The sequence below is a fragment of the Octopus bimaculoides genome, chromosome 25, assembly GCF_046866305.1.
Source record: "Octopus bimaculoides isolate indiv1 chromosome 25, ASM4686630v1, whole genome shotgun sequence".
Taxonomy (NCBI): domain Eukaryota; kingdom Metazoa; phylum Mollusca; class Cephalopoda; order Octopoda; family Octopodidae; genus Octopus; species Octopus bimaculoides.
Window position 1 is genome coordinate 14888755 of NC_142952.1, and position 22934 is coordinate 14911688.

General features: G+C 39.4%; 1 protein-coding gene across 3 annotated transcripts in view; it reads right to left on the reverse strand.

Moving 5' to 3' along the window:
- Nucleotides 1-22934, reverse strand: part of LOC106882399 (uncharacterized) — an 87407-nt gene that overhangs the window by 14923 nt on the left and 49550 nt on the right. For 2 of the 3 annotated variants that reach the window (XM_089342066.1, XM_089342065.1), the window contains exons 2-6: nt 16757-22134; nt 13990-14054; nt 12141-12301; nt 10161-10273; nt 7581-7868 (exon numbers count right to left, since the gene is read on the reverse strand). In XM_089342066.1, the coding sequence (XP_089198192.1) occupies nt 7581-7868; nt 10161-10273; nt 12141-12301; nt 13990-14054; nt 16757-22134 (6005 nt within the window). The remainder of the gene's footprint in view (nt 1-7580; nt 7869-10160; nt 10274-12140; nt 12302-13989; nt 14055-16756; nt 22135-22934) is intronic. The other variant, XM_089342067.1, reaches the window with a different exon arrangement.

The window sequence follows — 22934 nt, forward strand, 5'->3', positions numbered from 1 at the left end:
ATATATAACCAGCCGAAATTACAAAGATAATCTGGAATTCGACAGCGGAAGGAAAACTTCGAATAACCCATCCGTGTTTTTTCTTGTCCCTTTTTTGTATCATCTGTCTGGATGTTTTGCGTTCTTGTCCCATTTTTCTGTATCCCTTTATAATATATATATATATATATATATATATATATATAAAGGAATACAAAAAACGGGACAAGAACGCAAAACACGGACACAAATACGGGCTTTATATATATATATATATATATATATACACACACACACACAATACGACGGGCATCTTTTCGTTTCCGTCTACCAAATCCATTCACAATGCTTTGGTCGGCCCGGGGCTATAATAGAAGACACTTGCCCAAGGGGCCACACAGTGTGAGTGTTGAAACCAGATTATTTACATCATTTAAAGTTACACCTACTTGCAGAAAACCTCTCGGAGGGCATTTTCCGGCTAATATGTGTTGAATTAAAAAATTCAGATACTGCAGTATATGTAGTGTATTAATGTATTGTAATCAATATGTCAAACGAAATGACCACCTTGTCCAACAATAAACTCAAAGTCGAAGTAGGCACAGAAAATAACCTAAGACTTTCATTACTCAAAAGACCATGGCATTCACATTTATGTATTACTGAATAAAACGTTAAATAAAAATGTTTCATATAATTTTGATGTGATAAATATACTGCAAAAATTTTCATAAATATTCTCAAAGCGTCTCAGTAAAACTATTGCAGTCCTTTATTTTAGGGAAAACAACTGAATACAGACAGACGAAATAGATGCATAGACAGACAGACAGACAGAGGTAGATGGATAGATGGATGGATGGATGGATGGATATATTATATAATTGAAGAAATTGGGGGTCAGGAAGAAGGAGTGCGGTTGGACATTTTATCATTCGTTACAATTGTTGTATCGAAACAACTGTAGCGAATAATAAACAAATGCCCAACCGTACTCCCCCTTCCTGACTCCAGTTTCTTCAATTTTATATCCACACACGTCGAATGCCCAATCTTAGAGTTCCAAGTATATAATAATACTACCTGTACTACTGCGTTATTCTGAAGGTGGACGAGCTCTATACTGTACTCTAATACGTTCCTAACGGAATACAACATAACTATATATATATATATATATATATATATATATATATATACAGAAAGAGAGAGAGTTGCAAGGAAAGAAGCTGAGGACCTGCGTGAGAGGGGAAATGTTATAAGGATAAAGTGAGATATTAATCGAAATAGGGACAGTAAACAGGGAAGAGATGGAAAGAGAAAGATTTAAGAAGCTAAAAACGTTATCAGGCAGTGTAAGATTTTAAAAAAACGCTATCTCGTAGGGAATTAAAAGTAATCGTTTAGTTGAAATCTTCAATAACAGAAATATGAAAACCATATTCTGATAAAAAATATATATATTTATATACTAAAATTGGAATTTTTGAGAATTTTGTAGATAATCTAGACTTTGATACTTGCTTTCTTTTAGTAAAAGCTACATATTCATAGCTAATTAATAAGCGTCTTTCTTCATTATACTATAGATACTGACATTAATTAGAACTGGTTTAGAAGATTTCGATATTTTGACGCTTGGGATATAGAGACATACAAGGCAATCTTTTGGTGGTGATGTTGGTAGTGGTGGTGGAGTTGTTTAGCGGTGATTGTGGAAGAGGTGATGGTCGTCTCGTTGTCGCTAGGTATAGGTGTTAAGAATTAAAAGAACTCCAAACGCTGGGATGCCAGTCGTCGGCGCTTGTGATAGTAAGGAGGTGTAGCGCTATGACATGTGGCGGTATGTTATTGCGTGAACGAGCGGTGTGTGGGTATAATGTGGTATGGTGGAATGGCTGAACAGTAGAATGTGCCACTTTAAATTTTACATCCTTTTCTCGAGAAAACTTTGTTTTCAGTTTTAAAAAAATATATAAATATAATAATAAATATCCAAATGGCTTTGTAGCCTCGAGTATTAAGGTTTATGTCGTCGGATTATGCGATTAACGGGAATTTTGTTGAAAGGGTATTAGGAAAGTTTCTGAATCTACATAGAGAAATAGTTTAGCCCATGCACACGTCATCACCGCCGCCGCCGCCGCCGCCGCCAGCACTGCTGTCCTTCACCCCTCTGTTCTTGTCCCCGCCCTGTTGTCTTTACTACCGCGATCACCCCCCACCTCTCCCTACATCTGTTTTCTACTATCTCTGGCCTTGTTTCCTACCATCCTTTCCTTCAGGCGTGTAAATCCTGCACGAAGTATAAAACCTCAATGAAACACAAGGTGTCGAGACAACTCACACAAAAAGAGCAACTCATACACATATTCATTCTCTCTCTCTTTCCCCTTCTCTTCCCCTTTCTCCCCTCTCCCCCCTCTCTCTCCTTTCCCTTTTCAACACTGCAGGAAAACATTCACCCAACACACAAAACACTCCACATAGCCAGAACCATTGCACTCCCACACAATGACTGACACTATCAGATGACCCCCTACAATAATTCATACGGTTACATTACACCGTAGGACAAACGTTAACAGTCCTTTCTAACTCGGCGGTGAACTGGAGACCAAAAAGAAGATTCCTCGCGCATTTCACACGAAAATAAAATACAATGTTAAGTTAAAAAATACAGAAAAGTTGGGTTTTTTAAAAAGCTATTGTTTACCTTGTTTCATTAATTAAATTTTTATAGAATGAAATTATATCTAACACCTTTCTTCAAGAGGCTCAAGAATTAGTGTAGATTTTCTTAAGCTTTTAATTATATTTTTAAAAGCCTGCAGCGCACAATCTTGCTTTCCAACCACATGGTTCTGGGTTCAGTCCCACTGCGTGACACCTTGGGCAAGTGTCTTCTACTATAGCCCCGAGTCGACCAAAGCCTTGTGAGTGGATTTTAGACAGAAAATGAAAGAAGCCCGTCGTACACGTGTGTGTATGTGTGCGTGCGTATGTGTGTGTGTGTGTGTGTGTGTGTGTGTGTGTGTGTGTGTGTGTGTGTGTATGTGTGTGTGTGTGTGTATGTGTATCTTTGTGTCTGTATTTGTCCCCTACGACTGCTTGACAACTGGTGTTGGTGTGTTTACGTCCCGTAACATTAGCATTTGGGCAAAGAGATCGATAGAATAAGTAACAGGCTTTAAAAAACATACTGGAGTCGATTCATTCGACTAAAAATTCTTCAAGGCGGTGCTCCAGCAAGGCCGCAGTCTAATGGCTGAAACAAGTAAAAGATAAAAGATTCTTTGTGGACCATTGTTTGAGAATTATTGCTCTATATTAAAACAGCCAAGCGTGTATAACAAACATTGGACATCTTTTTTCATTTTCAGGGTACACATTATTCCCGAATATGATGGATTCACAGAAATGTAAGTATATTGGACAAAGGTCTTGCTGTATTTAATTACGTTCTCCTACATTTCGTGTGTGTGTGTTTGACGGGGATAATCTGAAGCACTTGCTAAGTTAAAATATGATGTAATACATACTTGATTGTATCGACGTTCACCTGGAATTGGTTGAACCAATGTGTTTCAGTAAGACTTTGCACTATCACACATGGCTCTAGTAACACAGGAATGGATGGCAGAAAATTTTCATGACCACATAATCCCTAACATTTGGCCTCCTAATTCTCCAGATCTCAATCCATTGGACTATTACATGTGGAGCGTTGTTGAGAGAGAGAGAGGTCAATGAACACACCCATAACACCAAAGATTCTTTGAAAGCTGCCATAGTCAGAGTAATGTCCAAAATTAACCCGGACCACTTGATTCGAGTATGTAGATGATTTAGATCTCATATAGAAGCAGTTGTTGAAGTTGAAGGTGGCTTTATTGAATAACATTATAGGAAATGTTTATTTTTATCCTCATAGCATTTTTTGATAAATAAAGTTATTATCTGTAATTATATGTCTGTCTTTTTATAAACATAAATCTGTCCTCAAATATCTTACGCACCCTGTATTCACATACACACACACACACACACACACACACACACACACACACACACGCACGCACGCACGCACGCACACACACACACACACACACACACACACAGTTATAGGGTAGTACAATCCGAAAGATTCTGGTATGAAAAGTTAGTAAGCTTCAAGCATGTACACAGCAAGCACAAATGACAAAAGCTGGACTAATATACGATGAATAGTGTTTAGTAGCCGTCGTATGACATACACTTCGTCCCAACCGGAATTTTGATCAGCTGACAATCATTATACAACTCACGGCTTAGCGACAAAAAACTGCTAAATATACAAATAGAAATCCGGGAACGTAAGGAATGGAATATGTAAATAAAGACAGTATGTTTCATGGCTAAATAATATTTCCACTACCTTTATTTTGACTCTTACCATCTTATTATTCTATATTTTTTTGTTCTCGACTATACAGTAATCCCTCACTATATCGCGGTTCACCTATCGCGATAGGTGTTGTTTTGCATTCATAATAAAATAAATATGTACAAATTATAAAAACAAAAACAAAAATATACAGTACAGTACTTTTTCTACTTCGCGGATTTTCAACTATCACGTGGGGTTTGGAAACGTAGCACCCGCGATAGTCGAGGGATTACTGTATACGTTTATATACTTTATCCTCGTGAACGATCTATGCGTGCTTTTTATTATACCTTCATTAAGAATATTACCCTAATTACCAATTTTAGATGTGGTGCATGATCGCGTAGCTTATGTTCAATCAGTTCTGTATATCTTTTACTACCTCCTTGACGCCAAAGATAATGATTTAACATTCTGTCCTTCCCACTACTTTTTCTTTTCTACCTTGCCTTTTCCTTTTATGGCTACTTGCCTAATCGATCTCATTATTCATTTGATTTTCTTTTTTTCAACATGCCATTTGTGCTGTGGTTTAATTGGAGAAACATTTACTCATCCCCACGCGATAACATAAACAACCCGATGGTATAGCTAAATAGGTTTTGTGTGCATTAAAAGTTATGTAACAAATATTGTTTAGCTGTGAAACATTTATAGTCTTTATTTATCTTTTCCCTTTTGTATATTCTGTGTGTGTGCGTGTGTGCGTGTGCGTGTGTGTGTGTGTGTGTGTGTGTGTGTGTGTGTGTGTGTGTGTGTGTGTGTGTGTGTGTGTGTGTGTGTGTGTGTGTGTGTCATTCAGTTTATTTCAAGATTTGTTGCCAATAAAGAGCCGGCTTCTAACCTAGATCCGAGGCTTCTTCATTGGAATTTCAGTATCAGCAACAAGATATTTTTGTATGTATGTATGTATGTATGTATCGTTAGAAATAACAGTTTTATGAATTATAGAGACCGGAACATCTGTTCAAAGCGGAGGGTGAATCTACTGATAAATTTCTTAATCTAAATATTTGTCACACTGTATTTAATAACAAAATATCACGAATAATTCTTCATATGATTGGGCATATTACTCGCTGAAAATTATGGATCACAATGCTTGATAAGCACATAGCGCTTTGTAGGCAAGACTTCCTTTTGTACCCCACCCAAAAAACACCCCTTTTTTTTATTAATTTTTTTTTTCTACACAGACCTCCGTTTTCGGCTACGGAGAATACGAATCTACAAAAAAACTGGCAAAAATCGGCATTTTGGAATCCCCCTCCCCATTTCTTCATTCTAAACTTTTTCCAGAATTTTTTTCTTTTTTTTCAGAATATGCGGAAAAATACGGAGATTATGATCCTGAAAAAAATTTCCAAAAATTTTTGTAGTTAGGGTTAGGGTGAAGGTTTTAGGGTTGGGGTTACGGTTTTAGGGTTAGAGTTAGAGTTCGGGTTTTAGGGTTACGGTTAGGGTTAGATAAAAAAAAAAGTGAAAAATGAAGAAACTGGGGGGAAAGGGGGAAGTAGGTGGCCGAAATTTCAAAATACCGATTTTTGGCAATTTTCCGGAATCTCTGTATCCGAAAACGGGGGTTTTTGGCAAAAAGAAAAAAAATTGGGAGAAAATGTTAAAAATCGAGTTATCCCTTTTAACATTCTTTTACTGGCATACTGAATAGTTTATTGATAGTTATAAAAATTCAATTAAAAATGATGATACAATAATCATATAACTATTCTGAGGCCTGCTTTCAGAACAGATCCCTGAAAGCGTAAATTATTGATGAAAGACTGGTTTAATTTTCAAAAAACAAAATTTAAAACATTTTTAGGATCTTTTTTAAAACGGGGGCCACATTTTTCATTAACGAAACACTTTGAAACTTGGAACACTGGTAGAATGTGTCATAAAAAACATCTTTTTCTCTTAGTCTTCTTAAAAAAAAAAAGAAATCCATAAATTATTCCATGTTAAAGTTGTCGTATTTCTGTAATTTCAACCAATCACTGACGTCCATTCAGCCGATATACATTAAGTGCCGACTACATAAACAAACGATTCTGAAACAATTAACCCTAACCCTAACCCTAGGGTTAGGGTTAGGGTTAGGGTTAGGGTTAGGGTTAAAGCAAATTTAAAATGAAAAAAGCAAATAAAACGAAGGTATGGAGATTAAATACGCTTTACATCGCTTAATGAGCCAAAGGAGTAAATGTAAACAACTGAATACTTGTCAGTGATTGGTTGAAATTATCGAAATAAGACAATTTTTTACATGAAATAAATTCGAATACAAAAATATTTTTCTGTTCTATAACACAAAATAGATAAGTATACGAAGTTTGAAAGTCTTTCGGTACCAAAAACACTACGTAAAACATTAATGAAAAATGTGGCCCCCGTTTTAAAAAAGATCCCATTTTTACAAATAAATATTTGGGCTGAGAGCAGTGAAGTTATTATATGTCGGATATTTGAAGCTGGGTGAGAACAGTGAAGTTGTTGTTTCGTGAAAAATATTTATATTAATTATAAAGGCAGAAAATAAAACATGCAAATGGTAAGAGAAAACGGGATGTTATAAAGCTCATGTTTCATAACATAAGTGAAATGAAAATAAAATCGGTGTTATCTGATAATCGAAATCGAATCGATGACGCTGTTATTAAGCAGGAATTTGACTTTGATTCTTACTTAACAGCGTTTGGCACTAGATAACACTGATCGCTTACATTGTAGAGAAAGGGATACATTTGATTGAATCTATCAGTAGTAAATGCCTAGTGATTATTTTATCGAATTGGGAGATAATAAAGTCAAATACGACTCGAGAGGGATTCAAACTCCGAAAGTAAAAGGAGGTAATTAGGAGTTATTAGAATGAAGAGAGTATCTATCCTTTAAGTCATTAAGAAAGGAATAATTATTGTATTATTGGTGAAGGCAGCGAGGTGGCAGAAACGTTAGCACGCCAGGCGAAATGCTTGGCCGTATTTCGTCTGTCTTTACGTTCTGAGTTCCATCCTATCAGGGTCGATAAATTAAGTACCTGTTGCGTACTAGGGTCGATGTAATCGACTGGCCCCCATCCCCCAAAATTTCGCGCCTTGTGCGTAGAATAGAAAAGAATTATTATTGTTGTTTTTAGATAGAATTAAGGGAGATTAAGCAGTCTTACCGACTTAACAAGTGTTGCAGACGAATGACCATCATCAAATGTGTTGCAATCAACACCGTTGGAGTTATTATAGTCGCTGAGCTGTGCACTGGGCTCTCTGTGTTTTTCTTTGGCTTCTGCCTCACTAACGCCGTATCTTTCGCCACTGTCGAACACCGTACCTTTGTTTTCATAGACGAACATGGTCTCCGGCGTGTAGGGCGGCGCCGACAACCAGTTGCGTCTATATCCCATTTCTTCTGGATCTTCCGGGATACAAAATTTCTGCCTGATGTGTCGCCTTGACCACTGGAACATTGAAGCAGGAACTCATTGGAAATTTATTGTTCTTTGTTTGTTTGCTTGTTTTTGTTTGTTGGATGATGGTTGGATGGTTGGAGAGAATTAGGTTATGGCAGACATGTTGAAAATGTCTGTGAGAGAAGGCAAGGCGTTGGAAAATATGAAGAGCAAGAAACATGGCAAAACTGTAAATAGTGAGAGTTGACACGTGAGGGAGAGATAGAATGAGAGAAAGAGAGAGTGAGAGAGTGTGTGTGTGTGAGAGAGAGAGAGAGAAAGAGCGGTGGGATGAGCTAGAGATAGAAAAAGAGAATAGGAGAGATAAGTTACACCTTTATTAGTTACGTTGATAGACATATTGAAATATCTTAGAGAAGAGATGAAATCAATAAGACGATGTAAAGCAGGAGAGAGAGAACAAAAGGAAGAGAGAAGGATAGCGAGATAAGATGTGTGTATATGTATGAAAGAGGCAAGAGGGTTAATCCTTCGGGAGAAATAAAATGGCAAAGATGCGATATTCATTGGCTGCCATTTCCCGGTAAGCCTTTCGTTGAAAAACATAAACCAGAAAAATGATCGACTAATATATACAAGGTCACGTTTTAAATGAATATTGAGGAAATAAGAGAGATGGGGAACATGAGTAGAAGGCAGAAGTGGACTGAAAGGTGATAAAGGGTAATGAGTTGGGTGAAATAATTGTCAAGAAAGGGTCAAAGAGGAAGTAAGGGAGCGAAGTAAATATTTTAAACAGTCACTGATTTTTCCGTTCTTATAACGAACCATAAAATTCATAATGTCTTGAAATTGCAAATTTTGAAACGTTAGAATGTTGAGGTGGTATGAAGTGCTACATAAGTAGGTTCTAACACCCTATTATTATTCATAAGATTTGGAAATTGCCGAACTGCTGGTAGCACAGCTAATTCCCTTCGAATACTCATCCTAAAAAGGATTGTTAATACAACACTGGGCATGAAAAGAAAATGAAGAAAAATAACATGATTTTATTTAACAGATGCCGGCACAAACTAATACAATTCGAAAGTAAATATTTATCAATCCACTTAATAGAAGAAAGGGACCCTATTGTTGGTACATCCAGAAATCCGGAATTTTCAGAAATTCGGGAATACTGTGCAATGTCGTACAATATACAGTATTTTGTACCGAGTAAAGAGACTCTGTTTTTGATGTTGGTTAATTTGTATACGGTATGTTAAAATTGGTTTTAATGTTTCTTCTACTAAGTGGATTGATAAATATTTACTTTAGAACTGTATTAGTTTGTGCAGGCATCTGTTAAATAAAATCATGTTATTTTTCTTCATTTTCTTTTCATGTTATAAACATTATGCTGTTTGCATGGTACATTATGATATATTTTAAGAATTATAAAAGGATTAATGAATGTCAAACAGATCCTGCTTCAGAAGTGTATTCATTTGAATCAGATTGATACAATTTTGTTCTTTACTTTTCATAGTTTATTTTATATCCTAAGTATATATTTCGGTTCCAGAAAATCGGAAAGTCCAAAAATCCGGGCCATTTCCGGCCCTAAGGTTGTCAGATAGCTGGTCCGGTACTGTACTATATTTTAAAAATATGCTATAGGGTTTCACGAAATAAGTTGTAAAACTCCGATCAAAAGAGATTTCTTTTGGCTCTATTTATTTATTTTTGTCAGAACTAAATCTGTAAGTGATGGTTGAGAGAGCGTAACGAACATAGAACACCTTCCGTGCCAGGTACGTGAGACAAGCACAAGTCTTCAGTTTTTCTAAGCTACGGTCAGAAGTGACGGTGAGTGACGTGTGAGAAACAACATCAACAAAATAAAAAATGATAATAGAAAAAGGACCCTTTTAATTCCGGATGAAGGGATGGTTTAAAAGTACAAGAGACAGAACGATTTAAAAGTACGAAAGAGAGAGGAGGAGAGAGAGGGAGAGGGGGAGGGTTAAAAGGGGTTCTTTGTTGAGGTTTGTTAAGTGATCCTAATGTTGATAAGTCGCAAAATTTGTTGAATGAGTGATGAAATTAAACGAGGTGATTGGGTGAAAAACCAAGCAAGAGGAATGCAGGTGGGGCTGAACATTAATAAATATGTGGAACAAAAATGTGTTGGTAGTTGTGATGATAGTTGTGTAGTGGTGGTAGTGGTGGTGGTGGTGATAACAGCAGTTGTTGTAGAAGTGACGGTTGTGATGGTGGGTGGTAGTGAATGAACAAAGAGGATTATGGCAATTATAGTTATGATAGTTATTATTGCTGATAATAATTTTTTCTTACCAAAACGCAAACCATGAAGATTATGAAAAATAAAACGACGCATCCGCATACGATGATGGCGATACCCCAGTTTGGAAGAGGTTCACTGGTTTGTGCAAGTGTAGCCACGGGAACTGAAATACAAAATAATAATAATAATAATAATAATAATAATGACGACGGCGGCGGCGGCGGCAGCGGCGGCAACGGCGGCGGCGGCGGCAGCGGCGGCAACGGCGGCGGCGGCGGCGGCAACGGCGGCGGCGGCGGCGGCAACGGCGGCGGCGGCGGCGGCGGCGGCAGCGGCAGCGGCGGCGGCGGCGGCAGCGGCGGCAGCGGCGGCAGCGGCGGCAGCGGCGGCAGCGGCGGCAGCGGCGGTAAAAATAAGACTACTAAATAATCATAATAATAATTAATTCGTTTTATTGGCCACAAGGGCTAATATCAATTAAAAACATATAAGGACAAAGACAGGACGAAGGTTACAAAAGGAAAGTTCGTCTAAACAGAGGAAGAAAACGGAGAAAGATATAATAAATAAATAGATAAATAAATAGATAAATAAATAAGTAGAACTCCCAAAGGGGGAGGCGCTTCGAAAAAGGAAAGGTTACACGTGGAAAAACCCATAAAACCACGGGAGCCTGGTCTCTGATGCAGGCACTGGGTCTCATGGCTTCTGATTTTAACTGTTTGGAAGTGTTATCATGTATATGTTTTGTCTTGGTATAAAAGATGAGCTACAGGAAATATTCTGCTCAATACCACAGATTTACTTGTCAATTACTTGACCCTAACCAGTTGAGCATGTCCATTAGTGGCTGACGATATGTGCATCTCTGATCACGAGCAGAAGTAGTGAGGGAACACACACACACACACATACACACACACATTTATATATGACAGAATATTCCGTCGAACATGGCGTATGAGTGTTCAGTTTCTTTACTGAATGACCTGTAGAAATGATTTGTTTATAGTGATCTAATGTATGTGCCATACATTACCTCACTCCCTCCGTCAAACTGACATTGCCTGTATGGGTGCACAAGTGTGCCACGCGTCAGATGTCGAAATGATCGCAGAGCGACCCGAAGTGGAGAGGGCTGTACAGAAATACATTCAAATAATACATCACAAGCATTTAAATCGGTAGGGGGGGGGGTTCTAAGGATGTGGGAAGTACTTAGTACAATCTTTTGGATTTCTTTGAGACATGGTTCTCTTGGGATGTTGTCTAGATGTTTTGCTCAAGAACACAATGCGCCGCCGTCCAGGAATCGAACCAACGATCTAGCAACCGTGAGAGCAGCACCTTAACCACTAGGCCTTATATATATATATATATGTATGTATGTATGTATGTATGTCTATTCTCTCTCTCTATATATATAGAGAGAGAGAGAGATAAATAGACAGACGGACAGACAGATAGAAAGATATATATATATATATATATATATATATATATATATATATATATATATATATATATATATATATGGGAGCAACTGTCTTCGAAAACTCATATTGTCGTTCAATGCTTGGAATGAGGAGTACATAGACAGCCGACAACTGATGAAGGGTCGTTCTTTATGTTACTTGTCCTGTTTTCCATTTGTTACTCTCGTTGTTTGCATATTGAAATCATCGTTTTCGTATTTCATGTTGTTTACGCCCTGTAATATATATATATATATATATATATATATATATATATATATATATATATATATATATATATATACATATGCATATATATAGATATGTGTGTGTGTGTATGTATGTATATATATATATGTATTATTTATATCGTTATATCTATCTATCTATCTATATATATATATATATATATATATATATATATATATATATATATATATATATATATATATATATATATACATATATATATATATCGTTACTTATCCAAACATATAGTAGTACAGGAGAAATAAATGAAGTAGAAAATACACAGAGAATATATGCTTCACTTACTTGAATGAAAGATGGAAGTTTTATTTATTTCAAAAAGACCCAAGTAAAAATTGTTCGGCTCCAACTGACTGTAAAAGAACTGGTTGATCATCGTGGAATTTATCTCGCTTCCCTTTGTAAGCACGAAAGAAGCTTCATAGTAGACCACCACGCTTCCTTGGCTGGAATAGACAATGAGAACACTGTAATGTCTTGCGATTGGAAGGACTATATGTATATACATAGACAGGAACACACGCATGCGCATGTGTGTGCGCGTGTGTGTGTGTGCGTGCGTGTATGTAACTATGCTAGGACACTGCCTTGGAGTGTTAATTTAAACAAATCGACCTCAATACCTTCTTGGTAAAGCCTGGTACATACATACATGCATGCATGCATGCATACATACATATATGGTAAAGACCCCTTTCGGTCATGAAAGACTATGGGATTGCATCTAGAAAGCTACCCTCTGAGGCACAAGTCTGGGCAAGTTGGTGTATGGAAGACCAGCAGTTGCCCATGCATACCAACCTCCCCTCTCCATGCCACCGATGTTATCCAAGGGAAAAGCAAAGGCCGATACAGCTTGGCACCAGTGACGTCGCAACTCATTTCTAGAGGCTGAGTGGACTGGAGCAACGTGAAATAAAATGTTTCGCTCAAGAACACAACACACGGCCCCGTCTGAGATCCAAACTCACTACTCATGATTGTGAGCCCGACGCTCTAACCACTGAGCCGTGCGCCTTCACCACATACATATATAATGCATATACATAAATACATGCATACACACACACACACACACACGACGTATTTCCACATAGTTTATGTCTAACAAATTCCCTCGCAAAACTTCGATCGTCCTGGTTCTCACCTAAGATACTGCGCAGTGGGACTGAACCCAACATACACACATGTATAGTTTCAATCAATTTTTATAAGCCATTAAAGAAAATCAAGCACTCGCAGTGGAAGTGAACTCGAAAGCAATTTTATATATGTTTATTCTTGAAAAAAATGTTGCGTTCATGATCTTCGCAGGTATTCCGATATCGTGGCGATCAACGCAGCTAATATTTCTCTTGAACAGTCGTGAGTTGACGGTCGCCAGAAGGCATGCAACTCTCAAACGGTAAATCCCAAACTTCCAGTCAGAGATATTGAAGTCAATAGCTTTGATCATTTAAGTATTATTAGATGCCTTCGTCAGGTCCTTGGTGTCTCGCTTCGCGAGCGAATCTCAAGAAACAACATCCGAGAACTATGCCAGCAGCAGCTGACCATTGAAGACCAAGTCCTGCAGAGCAAACTACAATGGTTTGGTCACGTCTGCAAGATGAGCACTGGAAGACTACCACACCAACGTTTGTGGTGGAAGCGACCCGCACACTAGAGAATCCAGCAGAGCGCACGAAAGAAGACATGGGCGAAACAAATTCAGGAAGACCTGAAGTAGCAGCGCCTCGACTTAAAGCATGCTAAGGCCAGTGCCATGGATCGGAAAGAGTGGAATAACATCATCACCAGTATCCGTCATCCAGCGGCACATACAGCAAGGTATTTGGTTGAGAGGACAGCCTCCTCCTCTGGTGGCCAGCGATCGTTCACTTGGCTTCTACGTTAGAGCAAACTTTTAGAGCTATGAATTTATGGATACAATTGGAAGAAAGGTGAGTTCAACCAAACTGATTTTCTCAATATACAATATTTGTGGAGAAGAGCTGTTAATGATGTCCAATAATACAATGAGTTATGAGTTTCATAACACACACACACACACACACACACACACACACACACACATTAACAAACTCGTGCAGAATCACATTTTATTTTAAAAAAAACACGTATGTTTCTTTACCTGAATCTCATACCTCCTATACGTACAAACACTGCGAAGGGGTTCTTCTTCCAAAGATCCGAAAGCTAGAAATTCAACATACAAACAAGAAATACTTAAAAGGTTGTACTTTAAAACAGAATATTAGGGAATCCACCACCGCCCGTCCCGTGACCAAAATTTTGGCGACTATTCAGCTATAAACCCACCTGTTGACAATTATATTTTTTTGTAAAATTCCACGGGAAGTCTTCAGCTGGGAAAGATTAAGCAAAGCGCAAGAAAGCTTAAAGACCGAAAAAGTAATTTAAAGTAAGTTGCCTTTCAATAATATGCTGTAGGGGTATTCAAATCATTACGAAGCACCTGGTTAATTAATGCATTGTAACATTTCCATCAATGTTGTAGTTTAGTGTGATTGCGTGCATAACCATGAATTTGTGGAATTAATGGATTCGTTAGTTTCTCTCAACAGAAGTGTATTCTGCCAAACCACCCCACCCCCTCATAGATTGGATTCTTATACATTTGCAGTTCGACCCCCTGCTACTAATATTCCCCATCGCTTGCTTTTGAGAAGACATTCTCATGCTTTGTTTATATACAGACATTTTACTCTGTGAACAGTTGTTAATGTATAGCTGAGCGCCGGTTGGCATATTTAGAGTAGCGAGCGAAAGAAAAAAGAAAATAGAAGTTTTAATGAAATGAAATGAAATTACATGTCATAAGAAGAAAAGTTACGAGCCTTAACCCTTTTGTTAACATATTTCTTTTGAAATACACTAATTTTGTTTCAATTAATTTTAAAAGTGAAGAAGTTAGTGAAATATTTTTGTCATTATTAAGCTGGAGTTTGTGACAAAAAAGTAATATGAAATTTTGAAGAAAGGCTTTAAATTTAAGTCACTTTATAACGGGAAGTTTGTATCATAGGACCAGCGGCGGTCTGAGGCGGGTAGGTATCAAAAGGGTTAATGACTATTCTCGGTAAGAGGGTAAGGAAAAGAAGCCTTAAATTTAACCCTTTAGCGCTTAAACCGGTTATATATAGCCCAAATGTTCTACCTGTTTTCTGTTTAATAAGTACTAGTTGAGCACTGGGGTCGAGGTAGTCGGCTTAACCCCTGTCCCGATATTAGTGGCCCTGTACCAAAATTTGAAACCAATATTATGCCTATCAAAGGCCGCGAGCTGGCCGAATCGTTAACACGCCAGCAAAATCCGGCCTTTCGCGTTCACCCTGCAGTGTCTTTCAAAAAAATTGAGAACCTCATTATCGAAATCTCGAAGCTACGTGATAATGCATGAGTAATTCCAAACAATGTGAATAAATAAGTGTTACATTTGAATAAGCAAGCATTACATTTGGCAGAATAATCTAAGTGATGAAGGGTTAAATTGAATAAAACTAAATTGGAGTGTGAGACTGATCTTTGCTAATGATCAATAGGTTTATGGTGACAACTTCGGATGTGTTTTGGTGTCATCAGACTGCACTTGACTGGTTCAATATGGCAGCCAACTCTCTTTCAAGATCGTCTTTAAAATGAGTTAACATGAACGAACGAAGGGATGGAATACTATGTCAATTTCCGAACTGCTTAACGTACCAATCAAATTTCTCAAGATAAACATCCTGCCATTTTGGAAAATAAGTAAGTTTTGGTTCTTTATATTTGAGTTAATATACTCCACAATGAAAACAGGTTGACTAGACCCGAAGGTCATTTGTTCATTAACTACTTTCCTTTTACACAAGTAAAACTGAGACTGTTGCTATTTAATTCTTTCAACGATAGACAAAAGGCCTAAATTTTTTAGGGGAGGAGCTAATCAAATACATCGATCACCGTACTCAATCGGTACTTATTTTATCGACTCCGAAACGATGGAAGGCAAAGTCGACCTCAGCGACATTTGAACTCAGAGCGTAAAGCCGGAATGAAGCATTTTGTTCAGGGTGCAAACGACTCTGCCAGCCCAGGACCTCACCGCTGCAACTTAATGACAGCAATAATGGTGACAGCGGTGACAGCGGTGACAGCGGCAAAAGTTTAAAGTTCAGAATGTTGAGAATCTGTAATAACGTGAAAATGGATGATCTCGGTGGACTAAGATTATTTTAATAATTCATTCAATGTGATGGCATAATTTTGGTTTCAAATTTTGGCATAAGGCCAAACATTTGGGGGCAGCTGGTAAGTCAATGACACCGAACCTAGTGCTCAACTAGTACTTATTTCATCGACTCTGAAAGGATGAAAGGCAAAGATGACCTCGGCGGTATTTGAACTAAGAACGTAAAGACGGACAAAATGCCGGTGCTCAACTGGTACTTATTTTTTCGACCCCGAAAGAATAAAAGATAGGGTTGATCTTGGCATAAAGACGGACGAAATGCCGCTAAACATTTTGCCCGACGTACTAAAGATTCTGCGCGCTCGCCGTCTTGAGGGATATAATATTAATGAGACAAACAAGCAATATGACAAACATGGAGGCAGATAGAGAAATAGAGAGAGAAACAGACTGAATGGCAGGCAAAAAATTGAAAAAAAAAAATGGAAAAAAAAATAATAAAAGACTGGTAGATTAGAAACTGATAGAGACGAAATTAATGGCAAGAGAAATTGATCTGTTGTCTGGTTGGCGGACAGAGACAAGACAGACAGACAGGCAAAGAGACAGTTAGGTAGATGGAGATACAGACCAAGACAAAGAAACAGCAATGGCAGACTGGTAGGGAGACAGAGAAAGCTTAGGCGGATAAACAAAGATTACCAACCAATTTATCTAGTTCTTTCTGCAACTCGAAATATTTTGTAGAGTTTGTTTCTGCAAGTTCTTTCGACCAAACGGCACCTTTTATTATAGTAAATCTTCCACTAATCCTCAGTGGTCTTCCTTGTATTTCTGCTTCAGGAGTGCTTTTCCATGGAATTTCTGTAGAGAAACTGTTATTTGTAGTAGTAGTAGTATCCTTATCTGTAGTTGTAGTAGAAGTAGTAGTTGTAGTAGCAACCGTTTCAACAATAATAGCTGTTGTAGTTGCTGCTGTTGTTGATGTAGTTGCTGCTGTTGTTGGTATTGTTGTTGTTGTCGCTGCAGAAGTACTTGCTTCACTAGTGTCTATTGTACTACGTGCAGTGGAACCCAGTGTGGATGAGGGAGCTATCGATGTGCTTTCTGTTTCTGTTTCATTTAAGTTCTTGGGTTTTGACTTGGTTGACAAAGTAGGTACAGTGCTGCTTGTGGCGGTTGTCAAATCTTCAGAACTTGTCTCGCTCACTGTTTCATTATCTGTCGTAGATGATGTGGGAAGCTGGGACCACGATGTTGTAGGTTCGGTCGTAGAGGGAGTGTTTGTAGATCCAGCCGTGGGCGAGGTTGTTGGAAGTTCGGTTGCAGGAAAGATTATTGGAAGTTCGGTGGTGGGCGAGGTCGTCGGAGGTTCGGTTGTGGGCGGGGTCGTCGGAGGTTCGGTTGTAGGCAAGGTCGTTAGAGGTTCGGTTGCTGAAGGTTCGGTTGTTAGTGGAGTTGTTGGAGGTTCGGTTGTGGGCGGGGTCGTTGGAGGTTGGGTTGCAAGAAAGGTTGTTGGAGGTTCGGTTGTGGGCGGAGTTGCTGGAGGCTCGGTTATGGGAAGAGTTGTTGGAGGTTCAGTTGTGGGTGGGGTTGTTGGAGGTTCGGTTGTGGGCGGGGTTGCTGAAGGGTCGGTTACGAGTGAGGTTGTTGGGAGTTCGGTTGTGGGCGGAGTTGTAGGTTCAGTTGTGGGAAGGGTTGTTGTAGCTTCGGATATGGGCGGGGTTATTGAAGGCTCGGTTATGGCTGGGGTTGTAGATTCGGTTGTAGATGGGATTGTTGGAAATTCGATTATAGGCGGGGTTGTTGGAGGTTCGGTTGTGGGTGGGGTTGCTGGAGGTTCGGTTGTGGGTGGGGTTGTTGGAGGTTCGGTTGTGAGCAGAGTGGTTGCGGTCTGAGTTATTAGTGAATCTGTTGAGGGTACGGTTGTGTTCGAAGTCGCTGAAGATTCACTTGTACCCGGGGTGGTTGAAGACTCAAATATTATAGGGATGACTGAAGTTTCTGTTGTTGCTTCATTCGTGGACGAAGACCCGGATGTAATTGTAGCGGGTAGAGATTGGTGGCTGATCGGGGTGATTGTAGATGGTTCAGATGTGGTTGAAATGTATGAAGGCTCGTATGTGGTTGGGTTAGTGGGAAATTCCGGTGTGATCGAGGCGGATGCAGACTCGGATGTAGTTGAGCTGGCTACATCAGTTTGTGAGCTCACAGGTACCTGAACAGTTGAAGAAAAATTTGAAAGTAATGTGTCTGATGTAGTTTGAGATAACGTCGATGATTCATTTACTGTTAGGCCGACTGATTCATCTGTTGATGCCACAATGGTACTCTGAGTCGTTATAGATGACTCACCAGTGTCCCGAGTGGCTGTTGAAAGATTTGTTATGTCCAGGTTGAGGGTTGAGGTTTCAGTAATGCTCTGTGTAGCTGCTGAGGCGTCAACAGTGCTCTGGTTGACTGTCAAGAAATCAAATGTGCTTTGGGGAAGAGTTGAGGATTCTGGTGAGCTTTCGGTGACTTTCGAGAACTCAGTTGTACCCTTTGTTTCTGTTGCAGTCTCAGTTGTATCTTGAAGTGTTTTTGAAGACTCAGATGTGAAGTCAGTTGCTTGTGTAGTAGGCGTTTCATCTAAGAACTGGGTCGTTGTAGCCTGGGAAGTTGAAAAGGATGTAGTTTCTAAGTCGGATGAAAATAACCCATCAGTTAACTGGACGAATGTATGTGCTGCAGGAGTAGAGGGTTCATCTGTACTAGGAATGACTGTAGACGACTCAGACACAGCCTGTATTGGTGTAGTAATTTCATTTGTGAATGATTCAGTTATATACTGAGACGACGGTGATGATGAAGATGTTGATGTTGATGATGACGATGACAATTCACCATTGAAAAGAGTGGACACAGGTGCACTTGAAGTAGATGTAAGGTCTTCATTTGTAGACTTTGTGTTCGTAAACTGCTCGACTGTTGACTGGATGGAGTGAACTGATAATGTAACATTATTTGATTCAGTAGTTGACTGAAGGTCACTAGTTGGCCCCACTGACTGAACGTCTGTAGGCTGCTCAGTACTAGACTGTGCAGCTGTAGTTGTCCCAACCGTAGTCAACTCAACAGTAGCTGTTCCAGCTGTAGTCGAGTGAACTGAAGTTGGTTCGACTGTAGTCGGCTCATTTGTTGACTCAACTGTCATCATCTCAACTGTAGTCAGATCAACTGTACTCGGTTCAACTGTACTCGGTTCAACTGTACTCGGTTCAACTGCACTCGGCTCAACTGTACTCGGTTCAAATGTAGTCAGCTCAATTGTAGTCGGCTCAACTGTGGTCGGCTCAACTGTTGTCCCAACTATAGTTGCCTCAACTGTGCCTATCCGAGGAGTAGTCAGCTCAACTGTAGTTTTCCCCACTGTAGATGTCGGAGTTGTAGTTGCTTCAGCTGTGCTTCTCTGAGCTGAAGTCGTCTCAACGGTAGCCGGTTCAACTGTAGTCGGCTCAACTGTAGTTAGCTCAGCTGTTGTCGGTTCAACTGTAGTCGGTTCAACTGTAGTTAGGTCAACTGTAGTCTGTTCAAGTGAAGTCGGCTCAACTGTAGTTGATTCAACTTTTATCAGGTCAATTGTTGTTGTCTCAGGTGTAGTCGTCTCAACTGTACTCGGTTCAGTTGTTTCAGTTGTAGTTTTTTCGACTGTATTTATCCGAGGTGTAGTCGGTTTAACTGTAGTCGAATCAACTGTAGTCGACTCAACTGTAGTCGACTCAACTGTAGTCGACTCAACTGTAGTTAGCTCAACTGTAGTCGGCTCAACTGTAGTCGATTCAACTGTAGTCGGCTCAACTGTAGTCGGCTCGACTGTAGTTGTCCTAGCTGTCGGCTCACGTGTAGTTAGCTCAACTATAGGCGGTTCAGTTGTAGTTGTCCTAGCTGTAGTCGGCTCCACTGTCGTCGACTCAACTGTAGTTAGCTCAACTGTAGTCGGCTCAACTGTAGTTAGCTCAACTATAGTCGGCTCAACTGTAGTTAGCTCAATTACAGTCGGCTCAACTGTAGTTAGCTCAACTGTAGTCGGCTCGGCTGTAGTTATCTTAGCTGTAGTCGACTCAACTGTAGTCGGTTTATTTGTTGTTATCCTAGTTGTCGTGGGCTCGCCTGTTATCCCAACTGTAGTAGCTTCAATTGTATTTATCCGTGCTGTAGTGGGCTCAACGGTTGTCCCAGCTGTGGCTGCCTCAACTGTGCTTGTTTGAGCTGTAGTTGGCTCATCCGTAATCGAACCAACTGTAGTTGTCCCAGTTGTAGTTGACTGAACTGTAGTCGGCTCAATTGTTGTGGCCTCAAGTGTAGACGTCTCAACTGTAGTTGTTCTCGCCGTAGTTGTTTCATCTATAGTTGCTTCGGTAGTACTCCTCTGAGTCATAGCCGGCTCAACTGTTGTGGTCTCTGCTGTAGTCAGCTTGGCTGTAGTTGTCCCCGATGTAGTCGGCTCAAGTGTAGTCGCTTCAGATGTGGTTGTGTCAGCTACAGCTGTTTCAGCTCCAGGCAGTTTGTTTGTGGTCAATGTAGCTGTAGCTGAGCTAGCTGTAGGTAGTTCAAACGTATCTCTCTCTGTTGTTGTCGGTTTAACTGTAGTTGTCTCAGCTGTAAACTGAGTAGGAGTTGTCAGTTCAGTTGGTGACTGGGAAGCTGTATGCTGATTAGTTGCAGCTGGAATTGCAGAAGTCGCATTGCTCTCAGAGTGAGGGACTATAATATCAGATGTTATATGCTGATTGGGTGTGTATTGCTTATCTGCAGACGAAATAGTTGCAAATGATTCGGAGACAGACTGAGTAGCTGTAGACTGAGTGTGTGTAGGCTGAGTAGTTACAGATGAACTCATTCTAGACTGAGTCCCTATAGAAGCGATTTCTTTTGCTAGAGACTCAGCAGAAGAGGGAGTGACTTTTGACTTAGAGTTAGTACTCTGATTAATCGTAGATTGTGTAGTTGTAGACTCTGGCACTGGAGTTTGAGAGTCTGTAGATTGATCTGTCACGGATTTGGCAGGCGAAGACTGCTTGGTCGTTGACTGAGTTGTCGCAGTTTGGGTGGCTGCAGCGGCATTAATTGTGGATTGAGTAACTATCGACTGAGCTACCATGGTCGTAAGAACTACAGATAAACTAGGTTTAGTGCTAACATCTGAGGAAACATCATTTGGATGATTCGTTGACAATTTTGTATTTGTTGTTGGATGAGTCCCTGAGAATATTGTTGGTAATGATGGTGGTATGGTTTTACCGACAAGATTTGCGTTATTGAGAATGGCGCCCTCTTCTGTTGCAACCCTTTTGGAAGTTGTCGGAATCACCCGTGAAATCGTTGTTTTTGATGCTATCGTTTGCGGCACTGAAGTTATCTGCTGCTTGATCGCTGTCGTCTGGTATTCAACATAGCCTCCTAACGAGTAATTAGAATCACTCTGTTTTAGATTCAATTTCACTGTTTCTGGAGAGACACCAAACGAATTATCATTGTCTTCTGAATAAGTTTTCAATGAAAATTCTTGCCGTGAATCATCATTCGTTTGGTTATTTTGCTTTTCTTCTTCATGCAACGATTCACTGCGAACTGTGGGGTTCATTGTAGCTACAAAATGTTCCGCTCCCTTCATAATAACTGGGGTATTTTCTTCCAAATGTGATTTGTCTGAAGTAACATTTTTCAGATTTGTCACTTCGTGATCGGTGGATGTGATGATTCTCGAATCGTTGTTAATTGGAGCCGTTGTTTTCAATGCTTCCCGTGCTTGATCTACAGCATTCGCTGAAGTAATTTCTAACAGAGGATGTGCAACGGTTGCTAGTGACAACGAACTTGGCGTCGTTACAAACCGATGTACATCGTTAGGTTTTAAAGTCGTTTGACTAAGAGAAGTTGCTGTATGAAAGATATTTGAGACGAAACTTAAATGCTTCTTTTCATCTAAACCTGGTTCAGTCGAACTAAAAGAATCCGGAAATTTTGAAAACGACAACTCTTCGCCTTGAGAGAACTGATTGGTTGGTGAAGTATAGTTTCCAGTAAAATCTGCTCGGGACTCTGTAATAGAAGGAAAAAAAGCTTTAGTATTATAATGGTTTCCAATTTTGGGGAACAGGGCCAGCAATTTTAGGGGGCGAGGGTTGTCGGAGTAATTTATTTTATCGACCCCGAAAGGATGAAAGGCAAAGTCGACTTCGGTGGAATCTGAACTCAAAACATAAAACCGGAAGAAAAGACGCAAAGTATTTTGTCCGACATGCTAATGATTCAGCCAGCTCACCGCCTTAATAATAATAATAATGATAATAATAATAATAATAATAATAATAATAATAATAATAATAATAATAATAATAATAATAATAATAATAATAATAATTCTTTCTACTTAAGGCACAAGGCATGAAATTTGGCGGGAGGAGGTAAGTCGATTACATCGACCCCAGTGTTTCACTGGTACTTAATTTATTGACCCCGAAAGAAAGACAGAAAAAGTCGACCTCGGTGGTATTTGAACTCAAAACGTGAACACGGACGAAATACTGCTAAGCATTTCGTCCGGCGTGTTAACGATTCTGTCAGCTCGCAAATTGACAAAATGAAAATTGACAAAATGATCTGTCGGTGAAGACGGCCCACAAATCCATCGTAAATAAAAACGAACTAGACATTACATCCTTGAATGCAGCAGCTAGCTAGACAGAAAGACAGAGATAAAGAAGCGAAAATGATCGACCAAGCAGTGGTACTTTATTTATCGACCCTCGGAAGGAAGAAAGGCAAAGTTGACCTGGACGGGAATTTGAACGCATAACATCAAGAGTCCGAACTGATCATGGTTACAAAACAACAAGACA